Source organism: Pygocentrus nattereri, chromosome 16 (genome assembly GCF_015220715.1).
Source record: "Pygocentrus nattereri isolate fPygNat1 chromosome 16, fPygNat1.pri, whole genome shotgun sequence".
Classification (NCBI taxonomy): domain Eukaryota; kingdom Metazoa; phylum Chordata; class Actinopteri; order Characiformes; family Serrasalmidae; genus Pygocentrus; species Pygocentrus nattereri.
This window is the reverse complement of record NC_051226.1, coordinates 17,661,166-17,673,807: the sequence shown is the minus strand read 5'-3', so window position 1 is coordinate 17,673,807 and position 12,642 is coordinate 17,661,166. Positions and strand designations below refer to the sequence as shown.

General features: G+C 39.7%; 2 protein-coding genes across 2 annotated transcripts in view; both read right to left on the bottom strand.

Moving 5' to 3' along the window:
- dixdc1b (DIX domain containing 1b) overlaps positions 1-1,431 on the bottom strand; it is a 32,315-nt gene extending 30,884 nt beyond the window's left edge. Inside the window, exons 1-2 of the mRNA XM_017698563.2 lie at positions 1,180-1,431; positions 598-636 (exon numbers count right to left, since the gene is read on the bottom strand). Of these exons, the coding sequence (XP_017554052.1) occupies positions 598-627 (30 nt within the window). The 5' untranslated portion in view covers positions 628-636; positions 1,180-1,431. The remainder of the gene's footprint in view (positions 1-597; positions 637-1,179) is intronic.
- Positions 1,432-1,572: 141 nt separating this feature from the next.
- Positions 1,573-8,985, bottom strand: zgc:171740 (uncharacterized protein LOC795694 homolog). The gene is made up of 6 exons (XM_017698484.2): positions 8,979-8,985; positions 8,281-8,456; positions 6,905-7,309; positions 6,154-6,364; positions 5,891-5,920; positions 1,573-4,946 (listed from the first exon to the last, which is right to left on the bottom strand). The coding sequence occupies exons 1-6, from the start codon at positions 8,983-8,985 to the stop codon at positions 4,762-4,764; spliced, it is 1,014 nt and encodes a 337-aa protein (XP_017553973.1). The 3' UTR covers positions 1,573-4,761.
- Between the last annotated feature and the right edge of the window lie 3,657 nt (positions 8,986-12,642).

Below are 12,642 nucleotides of genomic sequence, written 5' to 3'. Positions count from 1 at the left end.
ACATTGTTACCCCCCTTTTACCATGTTCTTCAGTAGTTAGGACCCCCATGGATCCTCACAGAGCAGGTACTATTTGAGTGGTGGATTGTTCTCAGCACTACAGTAACACTGATGTTGTGGTGGTGTGTTACTGTGTGTTGCGCTGGTCTGAGTGGATCAGACACAGCACTGTTGCCAGTTGTTTTTTGGTTGGTGGAATATTTTCAGTCCAGCAAGTGATACTGAGGTGTTTACAAACTCCAACAGAGCTGCGCCTGAATCAACTCATACCAGCGTAACACACACTAACACGCCACCACCACGTCAGTATCACTGCAGCGCTGAGAATGATCCACCACCCAAATATCTCCTCTGGAGTGCTCCTTTAGCCATCAATGAAAAACGGTAAAAGAGACTAACAAAGTAAGCAGAGAAACAAATGGACTTTTTTTTACATCCACACCTTTATGTATAGCTAGCTAGACTGTGTTTTTATAAAGAAATTGCAAACTCGCATAATTTGTCAGTCAACGTGTCTGTTAACTCAAATAGACAGACATATAAAAAGAAGCGACGGTCTTAAAGAGCTGATAAGGAAAAGAAATGAAAGATACTTACAGATCCATCCACAGCCGAGGAGCGAGGCATCTCACCGGCCTGCAAAGTATGCAGCATGAATACAATCAAATGCTCGTCTCATTTGCGCATGAGCCTTGTCCACCTTGCCTAGCTATTTAATACGCTAACCAGTCAGTGAGAAGGAGAAACCACCGAATTAACACTAGAACGCGTTATAAGCAGCGTTAATGGTAGGATAACTTACCGTTTTGCTGAATGAGCCAACGTTAGCTAGCTAGGTAGTCAAGAGAGAACTGACTCACTCCTTAAAATTTAAGGCTTTTAACATATTTAATTGAAGTTTGAGGTGTGAGCATTTGTGAAGTCAGACGCATCTAAAGGAACAATACAATGAAATATAAATCTAACGTAGGTTATCTAGGTTAACTGCCAACGCTAACGAAATTACGTGAACCAAAACTAGTTAGCTAACTAGCAACTCGTTGAAAATATCTGGTTACCGTTAGCATAGCTAGCTAACTAACTAGTTAAGAAGCCGAACACAACCAGTTACTGACTCAGCAGTCATTTTTAATCAAAGTAGATGCTTAGCCGTAACTGTCTGTACTTCTAGTAACTCACCGGGTGTTAATTTACTCTCTGGAAGATGATGGAAATTACAGCTTGGCTCAAAATTCCCGTTCTCTCAGCAACAAAGTGCATTTTCCCCAAAACAAATCTCGGAGCCTTTCTCAGTCTTAGTGCTCCCGTTTCTATGGTTACCAGAAACAGTACGTGGGGATATGCACTTGTGATGGAAATATCTTCGCATTACATATGTTTACGCAACATATAGCCTAATTCATAAAGAAAAGAGACAAGTTCGAACAAGCACTAACGCAGTCATATCCTGAGGACATAAAACTCACCCGTGAGAAAGTAAGTTAGATAGTTTGCGCAGAGTAACTCCTGACTGTGAGTCTTTGTCTCCCTCTGCTGGCCGCCAGCTACAACTACACACAGCACATTCACCAATGACTGATAGAGGGTAGTTTATTGTTACAAAACTGTCAAACCAAATATTTGCACAAGAACAACAGTTTCTAGTAACAAAATCTTAAAAATATATACTTTTCCATAATTATAAACCCCAGAAGCTTTGTAGTCTTTAGAATAAGATCAGCGTTTAGCAGTCGGCTCACTGCTTTGTCAATTCAAGACAACACTGTCGATTACACATGCGAGTTATATGGTAAATGTATAGCAAACATCCAAGACAACCAACTTAACCAGTGTCAGTTGATCTGAGATTAGTGTCAATATTATGAAACAATTTCACAGTTTTTTTTGTGACAAAAACACATAAGGACAAATAAATGTATAATTAGAATCAAAACGCAACATAAACAAGATCCAAAATAGTCCCGAATACTTTTCAGTATACCACATATCCTTTGTCAGCGAATGCATGCAGAGCTCTTATTTGTAGTTTAATATTATAGGTTTATATCATATGGGATTATTTTCGGATACACGTCCAATATAATGCTTCACTAAAACAGCAGGTTTTTTTTTCTTCGTCTAAGGATTTGTCATCATTGCATTCTACACAGATATAGTGTTTTCTAAGACTGTGAATACAAATCAGTCCAAATACAATATAGTTTTGTGATTTCCCATATACTATAACATTTTACCTTGCATGAACAGCTGTTGTGTTACTTCACACAGTTTGATTTGGTTTATATTCAAATTCACAATAGTTTACGCTTACGTCTTCAGGCACAAACACAAACTACCGAAGAAGAGAACAACTCAACTTGGCACATACACGTTTTTTTGGGCATCTATTTGATTTAGGCAAAAGGAAAAAAAAGTGGCTTTTATTTTGCACACACTTTAATTTCATCAATAGTTAATTGCACTATTATTGATAATGCACAGAGTATAACCTTGCCATGTAATCTCACATTTACTCATTAACCACTAACAGACTATTAACTGTTAAAGACTTTTTATATGCATATGAACAAAAACATAAGTGTCAAATCCTACCCTCCTCTAATAATGCACAATGTGGCACTAAAAGAAAGATTTGGCAAACAGTGAAATTTACACCATTTTCCGCTTAAACCAGAGGTAGCTGGTCAGCCAGGACATGTGTGATGTCCAACTTTTGCTTTTTTATTTTAGTGCTTGAGCGACAAGACTAACATTGCTAGCAAGCACTAGAAGTCAATAGTCACCTAAATATTTTCAGTATAAATACGTCCCCAGAACTTCTCTCAACCGCCTCGAATCACATCCATATTCTGTATTAAGGGTGTGCAGACTTGGTAACGTGGTTTAGGATACAGTACGACTTACTGTAAACTACAAAAATGAACAAAACTTCACAGAACGCTGCAATCAGCCTTTTTAGACAACAGAGACTGTATCAAAACCCGACTCCTCCGCAGACTGTACACAGATATATGGACTCTAGATTGCATGGTGATGTCTGTTGATTCTATTTTCTGTTGAAGATTTTGAAGATGCCTGCTGAGTTCAATTACATGATGAAGTTTCATTTTTGTAGTTCACAGTAAGTCAATCTGTGTCCTAAACATCACCAACTGACTGCACATACTTAAAGACCTGGCTCTGGTTTGAGCCGCTTAAGAGATGTTTTCAGGATGTGTTGGCAGAAAACACTTTGGGTGACTACTGACCTCCAGTATTTGTTAGCAACATTAGTCTTGTAGATTCAGCACTAAAGAAGCAAAATTTGTACACCAAACAAATGTCTCAGTTGATTAACTATATCTGGAGTAAGTGGCAAATTGTGTAAATTAGGTTTTTTTTTTCCGGAGCCTTTCCGCCAAAACAGGCCAGGGTAACTAAGTAACTTAAAGAAATAAATTAAAATACTTGTACTTACTGTATCATGTACAGTCAATGAATATTGTTTCTCTGCTAATCTAATCAAAAACAAAGCTCCATTAAAGATGGAGGATAGGTCTCTAAATCCTACAGTGGAAGAAGATATGCCATTAAAAACAAACTACATTAGCTTCTAGCAGGCCATGGCTCGGAGACAAGCATCATCCGCCCAGAAACATTTTAAGACCCAGCCATCCATATGATACATTCATAATCTAGAAATAAAAAGCATCCAGACAATAAACAAACAAAAACAGATCACTTAATGATGAGGTTGCGTTACCCATTGTCATGAGCTGTCTATGAACCAAAAATCAAAAAATTGTTTGCAATTCACTCAAAACAGATTATTTACAATTGTATCTATAAACATGTTTCACTCTAGGTAAGCCCTAAAATACACTGGTTTACATTGGTTTAATGTGTCTACCAAGTGAGTTAAAAAGCACTCCACTCTAGAGCACTAAGTGGATTTGTGGGCAGTAATAAGAGCACCTTGTAGCTAACACAGACAAGGCTAGTGTTACAGCTGAGCAGATTTGAGGGAAGACCATGGAACCATCCAGAAACCATCAGCTTATCTGAACTGTCAGCTGTGTATAAGAAGCAATGTGAAAGCAATGGAGATAACAGCTCCCTTACTCAAGCCAGACTCTTATGAGCTTGGCTTTCCTCCTTTTGCCATCTTGTGACTGATCTAAGCACCACCTAGCACTTTTTGCAAATGCATCAGGAGCACAAAGAGATGAACCAGAAGAGATAAGGCCCATGTCTTCTGTTTTGGGAATAGACAGAAACTCGAAAGTAGCACCTGATCACAGAAATGCACATAAAGACTACAGACTAGCTTTTCATCTGCTTTTGCAAAGCTGTAGTCACGCCATAGCGATGACACTAATAAGTTGCTGATCAACTGGTAAAGCACAGTGTACCAAACACAGTATTACAGAAATGATACATATGCACACGGAGCCAATATCCTTACCCTGCACTCAACCTGTCATTGTCCAACTACAACAAGCCATCACAAAGCTGACAGCAATGAGAAAACATGTAACTTAAATAATCAAAATGTACACACCTGAATCCTCGCCAGCTGCTGTAACAGTAAGAGAACTTAATCTCTGGAGTAAACGGAAAAAAAAACATAATACCAACAACAAATTTCTGTGCAGGTACAAAAAGGAGCACAATCAAACCAAACAGAGACCGAACCCTCAAAACTCTCAGGATTCCTCACACAGATAGTGGGCAGAGTGTTGTGTGCGGTCTGCAGGCGCTCTGGGTCTTCGTGGCTCTTCATCAAGATCTGAAGACATGCACTGCACGCACCACGTACTGTCTGCAGATTGGACACTCACTCATGCGCTTGCCACACTTGCTGCAAGTGACCATATGGCCACATTCCAGCAGCACACAGTCGATGGGCGAGTCCATGCAGATCTTACACAGGTTCTCCTCCTGCCCACTGGGCTCGGCTGGCTCCGCTACACAAACAGGAAGACGTACTTCAGTACACTACTACAGTAAAATACTATACTATCCTATACAATTACATACATCAACGTTCAGTAGGGTGAAACTGATGATCTCAATTACCAATTTGGAGGCAGACACATGCTTAAAATAATTCTAATATGCTGTCTCTTTGCATCTTTATAGGTGTCTTGTGAAGCTAGGAAAAACAGATGTGTCCATAATGACAAATAAAGCTGAAATCTCACTCTAAAATAAATATATTTAATCAAGAATAAAGTGATAATAAACTTAGTTTTACAAGCCAGAATGCTGCCTATTGTCAAACAGTCTGCTGCATTTTGCTGTTTAGCATGAACATGAACTGTCTTCTTTGACAGGAAAGCGTACTTACACTGACATGCAAAATAACTGACCACAAATCATTGTTACTTTAGTCTGACTGTCTAATCTGCTTTGTAGGTGATATTTGTTTGATCACTCAGAATGTACCTTTCAGGTAAATTACTATAAAAAGAAAACATTTATGAGAAACTGTTAATGTGTTATTAGCCTACTAATTTTTTTGTCTAAACACTTGCCAACTTTACACTGGACTGTAATGTGGCCTGTAGCCTAAAATGAGTTTGACACCCCTGTAGTAAACTCTTCAAAGAAAACCTCTCTTTAACAACTTTTAAATGTGCGATACTGTGAAACTCACAAATTAATTTCAGTCCAAAAACAGAGCAGGTAATGTCTTACCAAAGTTTGTTTTCCATCAGACAGATTTGAATGCAATCGATACACAAAGATTTCTGAACTTTCCTTTTGTTACAGCTTCTGCTATATTAAAATGAATGTCCAGAATGCTTTGTACTTCAAATATGGTGATCACATTATATATATATATATATATATATATGTATAAAACATATACAAATTACACATTGATTACACATGCAACGATACATACCTGTACCTGTTTCCTTGTTAGTGTTTGAAACTGAAAATAAATGAGTAAAATGTTATAATAGTAAATGAATTTATCAGTTTTCTTTCCACACAAGAAACATAAATCTCTTCTGAATTGCGGTCTACTAAGTAGTCAGTCTAGAAAACCAAAATGCCAGTAGAAGACCATACTGAATAAATAAGAACAAAACTCTCAGGTAATCTTTTACTGCATACTACAATGCACACACCAACAGAATGTAGTGAGAAGTACTTTTGTCTCACCCAGGTTGTGGAGGTCTTTCTGGTCATTAAAGAGCCGTGTGACCCTTTCCATCAGCTCCCACTTCTCACAGCAGCCCTTGTAGTTCACAAAGTTCCGCGCCAGGATTTCCTTCAGCTGCCGTACACTGAGGCCCTCAATGTCCTGCACACTGCTCAGATCAGACAGAGATGCCCGACGGCTGTGCACCAGTGTCTCCTCACTATCTGTGGACTGAATCAAACACAAACACACAGTTTGTCACAATATCACAAATATTATGGAGTGCACTGATTAGAAATAAAAAAAAAAGAAATTACAAAATGTAAACTGACCACTACCGTCACCATATCTTTATCAGAATGATGTTGATTTTGCATTTTATACCAAAACATCAAAGCAGACCATTTTTTTGAGCTTGTGCACGTGATGTTAATACATAAAGATGTATGACGTGGTACGAGTAACTCTTGTAAAATCCAACCGTTCGCTTTAAATTCCTATTTTAGCATGCTTTCTGAGCAACACTACTTCTTTCAGTTTTAACAGAAAAATCTTACATACTGCAGTTTTAAGGGATTCAACTCTTGTTTCAAATTTAAAAGGCAAAACAATACTAAACATTAGTAATGAGAAACACATGAGGGCAGGCTGCAGCACTGAGAATTAGAGTCAAAATAGTGAAATGGACTCAATCTACTAATTTATATATAAATCAATTTTATTTGCGATTCTTATGACACTCAAATACTTATGGACACGTAAACTCTGTACCTCGTCGTCATCATCCTCTTCTTCCTCATCCTCACCCTCCTCCTCCTCCTCCTCTGTAAACTCTTCAGGTTCCTCAGCTGATTGGGAGGGAGGTGTGGGTGGTTGTGGAGGGTCCAGTGCTGCTGGGTGGGGGACAGAGTTGTTGCTGCTGCTGCTGCTGCTGCTGCTGCTGCTGGGGGTGTGTTGACCCAGCACCAGCTCCACCAGTTCCTCCTTCTCGCGACATGTCTGCGTGGGGATCTCGTGCAGGTGGAGATAGTCACGCAGCTCCTTGACCTTCAGCCGCATCAGCTCGCTCCGCTCAAAGTGCGTACCGTGGAAGCGCTGGCAGGTGTGGCACAGCCTGAGCTCTGGCTGCACCCAGCAGCGGCCACAGAACTGCTTCCTGCAGTCCACGCACACATTCTATGGAATAGAAAGGGTGTGAGTGGTCTTATCCTGCCAATATGCTGACAGAAATTTAGTAATCAATTTAGCTTCAGGTAATCTCACTGGTCTACCAGCATCACTTCATTCATCAATACAACATACCCACATGGTTCCATAGCAACCACCACAGAGTGTCGTACATTTAGAACCAGCCTAATTGTTAGAGCACAGGAAATCTGATCCTAGATCTCCTTTAATGGATGTGTGGCACATCCACTAAATGTCCAAAAGTTTGTGGACACATGTTCACCCAACATTTCTTCTGAAATCAAAGCTACTAATAGAGAATTTGTCCCCATTTGCTGTAGTAATAGTCTTTTGAGAGGCTTTACTCTAGATATTGGATCACTGCTGTGAGGATTTGATTGCATTCAGCCACAAGAGCATTAATGAGATCAGGTACTGATGTTGGATGAGTAGTTCTAGATCACAAACACCACATCAATTTATCCCAAAGGTATTGGATGGTGCTTCATCACTTCATCCAGAGAACACTGCTCCACAGTTCGCTGCTGGGGGGCGTTTTACTCCTCTAGCCGAAGACTGGTCAGGGTGTCCATAGGCTTATGTGCAGCTGTTCCACATCATCCTATTCTATTGGCAATGCTTTTTTACTGGAGATTATGCAAGCTGTGTGTGCGTAATTGTGTCAGCAATGGGTGCACCTTAAGATTAAGGTTGATTGAAAGCTGATTTAAACAATTAAAAAGGGTATCTGGATAGTTTTGGACATCTAAAGCAATTGCCATCCTCTGCCATTCACAAATGCTGCCCTTGTATGTTGAACCGTCAGCGGAGCAGCTATAATCTTGGTCAATATCTAGAACTGCTCTAAGGCTATCTGCAATGCAGTGATTCCTGCGTTTCCACACTCAGGTTTGGTCTGAAAACCAGATGGAACATCACACTAAATGACCAACGCAGGACCAGATCTGTGCATGTCTTACCCTCCTTGCGGTGTCAAACTGGCCTCCGCAGGCCTTGCACAAGTGTTCAGGTGATGTTGGAGGGGGGCTGTAGCCCGAGTTTGCGTAGGCCTGCCGCCAAGAGCTGCTGTTTTCTTCCACGGTGGCGGTCGTGTCCACACAGAGCCAGCTACAACAGGAGGCTCTCACGCCCCTTCCTGCCCATTAAAAAGAAGAAAATGACACGTTAGAGGCCGCTGGTCTCTAACTAACAATCATTTATAGTCTATTAGAACCTTATTCAACCACAAGCCCCGTTTTAAATATTAGATTTACAAAAACTTTAATAGTTTTGTAAGGTCAACGACCCATTAATGCACCTTAATTATTTATTTATTGTATTGTATTGCATTATATTGAACGATATAGTATTGTATTGTATTAAAGGGAAAAGGGAAAATCCTGTATGGTCACTCCATGAGAGAACAGAGCAGTGGCTAAAAGCCTTGTTAAAAGGTTTCATACGACAACAACACAGGGCACATCTGGACGGTCTGACTCCAGCTGTGCTAGCTAACCAGCATCCTTAGCTAATACGGTTCTGCCATTGTTATATTTAACGGTCTCCGAAAACACATACGAGGCATGCAGCAGAGAACGTGTGAGCGGATCAGCCCTGTCAGTGGCTCATAGGCGTTAGCTGAGTCTACTCATTGACTGGCCAGGCCAAATAACGTTACCGGTCATGCGGCAGTACAGCCGGTCAGTCTACTAGGGCACTACACTGTTTTAGTCTGCTGCTCTTAACTGTAGCCAGAGATTCTTACCCAAAAGAGCAGGAGCAAATCACTTCAGTGACATCCATGTCGTGATTAGCTAGCGAGGGTGAGACGAGCGGCAGATGAGCGCGGCTGCTGCGGACGCTGCTGACCGAGGGAGAAGCAGCAGCGCTTGCTCATATTCACGCGACACTGAACGGGTTTTGCGGCTCCGGGTTTCTTCTGGTTGTGCGTTGCGGGACGTTGGAGATCATGAAGTGAGCACAGCGCCACCAGCTGGAGCGACGTATGAAAACAGGAGGGCTACAAGCAGCGCGAGATAAAATGGCTCAGGCTCTTCTTCCTTATTTATTATTCGATTTTTTTAGTATTTTGGGGTAAAGGCAAAGCTCCAGCTGCATCTGGGAATATTTACACATACAAAATTGACCTATTTTAATAGCAGGTCGATACATACACTATACAATACATCAATGACAAAGTAAAATAAAATGAAAAAGAAAGATGTACTATCTACTGTGTCTGCTTTTTCTTTTATATATCATTTATGGGTGTGAAATACTATTCAACTTGGTGAAGGGTGTGTGTTGTGAGGATGGGAGTGAATTATCTACTACTGTCATCGTTTCTCTCTATTTTTTTCTAAACGTCAAGCTGGATGTTTAAAGCCTGTATAAATAAAAAACAGAATGCAATAATGAGGAAATCATTTAAACCCTATATTTAATTGAAAATAGTACAAAGACAATATATCAAATGTTCAAAGTGAGAAAGTCCTTATTATTTGAAAAACACATGACGATTTTGAATTTGATGCCAACATGTTTCGAAAAAGTGTGAACAGGTGCGAGTTTCACCACTGAGTTTCACCACCTATTCTTTTAACAGCACTCTGTAGCGTTAGGGAACTGAAGAGCCCAACTGCTGTTTTGAAGGTGAAAGGTTTTCCTGTTCTTGCTTGATGCAGTATTTTAGCTGCTCAGCAGTTCGCAGTCTTCTTTGTTGTATTTTTCATTTCATAATGTGCCAAATGTCTTCCGTGATGACAGGTCTGGACTGTAGGCAGGTCAGTTTAGCACCTGGACTCTTTTAATACAGAGCGATGCTGTTGTAATACATGCAGAATGTGGTTTGGCATCGTCTTGCTGAATTAAGCAAGGTCTTCCCTGAAAAAGACGTCATCTGGATGGCAGTATATGTTGTTCCAAAACCTGTAGGTATCATTCAGCATTAATGGTGCCTCCATAGATGTGTAAGTCAACCATGCAATGAGCACTTATGCATCCCTATACCATTATAGATTCTGGCTTTTGGTAGTCGCTCTCCTCTTTTGACCAAAGGATGTGTTGTTCGTGATTTTCAAAAAAAAAAAAAGTTAAATGTTGATTCCTTGGATCACGGGACACTTTTCCCCTTCTACTCAATCCATGTTAAAAGACCTTGAGCCCGGAGAAGGTGGTGGCGTATCTGGATTCTGTTTATATATGGTTTCTTCTTTGAATGGTATAGATTTGTCTTGCATTCACAGATCATGTTTTTCAGAAGTGTTTCTGAGCTCATGTAAATGATTTCCATTACAGAATTGTGTCTGATTTTAATGTGCCTGAGGGCCCAAATATCACGACCAGCCAATATTGCTTTTCAGCCTTGTTCCTTGCATATAGAGATTTCTCTGGATTCTCTGAATCTATTATTATTATGTACTATTTTAATATTGTTATGTATTATGATTTGTCTCTGCAGTCTTATACAGAGTGGTGAACCCCTCCTCATCTTTTCTTCTGAAAAACTCAGCCTCTCTGGGATGCTCTTTTTAGTGCCCAGTCATGTTACTGACCTCTTGGCAGTTAACCTAATTAATTGTAAGATGTTCTTTAGCAAGTCTTTAGCATTACAAAACTTTACCAGCCATTTGTTGCACCTGTACCATCTTGTTTGAAATGTGTTGCTGACATCAAATTCTAAATATAGAATATATTCAAATTATATATATATATATATATATATATATATATATATATATATATATATATATATATATATATATGTGTGTGTGTGTGTGTTGTCTTTTAAATGCAGTGTTTAAATGACTTTCATACCATTGCATTTAGTTTTTCCTTTTGCACAGCATTTCAACTTTTTTGGAAATGGAGTTGTATGTATGATGTGGTCTGAAAGACTCATGCCAAATCTGTCTCAGTACATCTGACTTTTCAATGATTATTTCAGGCTTTATAGGGTAATTTGCAGCAGTGCATGCACACCATATTTTAGATTGCTTTGGGGAGCATTTATAGTCATTTGTTATACATTTTTCTGATATAGTGGTTGTTAATTTTTTTCAAGCAGTCCTGTACTTCCTAGAGTGTCTCAGACTCTTCTTTGCTTGAGGTTTTGCCAAAAGCTTAAGATATTATTTACACAAGTTAATAATATTGATCCATGTCTTCCATTTTTGAGCATCAAAACTATAGCATGGACACAGGGACGTCACAATGCTTTTCATGATACACAATATGCTTTTAGTTTTCCTGAAATAAGTAGATTAGTTTGAGCAGACCAAAAGAAACGTCAGTGCCGCCTTTAAAAATACTAACAAAACTATGAGTACAATGATTTTATTCATTTCACCTACTGCACTAAACTAAATACATGCACAATTTAACCCTCCCTCCCAGTCCACGTATGGAAATTAAGCCACAAAAACACCTTTCTTGAATTCATTATTTTTGTGATGTCATGACAATCAACATACACTATTTTGCCAAAAGTCTTCAGTTGTCTGCCTTCACACGTATATGAACTTGAGTGAGATCCCATTCTTAATCAATAGGGTTTAATTTGATGTCAGCCCACCCTTCTGGGAAGGCTTTCTGCAAGGTTTAGGAGTGTGTTTGTGGGAATTTTTGACCATGAAGGGGTCATCCCGAAACTGTTCAAAGTTGGGGGCAAGAAATTGTCCAAAATCTCTTGGTCTGCTGAAACATTAAGAGGTCCTTTCACTGGAACTAAGGGGCCAAGCCCAACTCCTGAAAAACAACCCCACACCATAATCCCCCCTCCACCAAACTTTACACTTGGCACAATGCAATCAGACAAGTACTGTTCTCCTGATAACCACCAAACCCAGACTTGTCCATTGGCTTGCCAGACAGAGAAGTGCGATTGGTCACTCCAGAGAACACATCTCCACTGCTCTAGAGTCCAGTGGCGGCCCTTTACACCACTGCATTCGACGCTTTGCACTGCGCTCGGTGATGTAAGGCTTGGATACAGCTGCTTGACCTTGGAAGTGATTGGAAGACCTGAATTCAAAGATTTGGATGGGTGACTGAATACTTTTGGCAATATAATGTATGTACATATATCCACCTCCAACCCACAGCAGCTCAGTTAGCCCAGAATAAGAATTCTGAATGAGACACAATACGGGGCAGCAAGTCAAAAGAGAGCTCATTTACATATTTCAGTCTCAAAGTCACAGCAACAAAAACACCCAGTTTAATTCTAAGAGATGAAATGAAATTGAAAAAAATAATGTTCATAATAATGTACAAGAAAATAGGACACAGGCATTTTAATGCAAATGGCAAATACCATATTTTTCTTCTCAGTGTTATTTGTG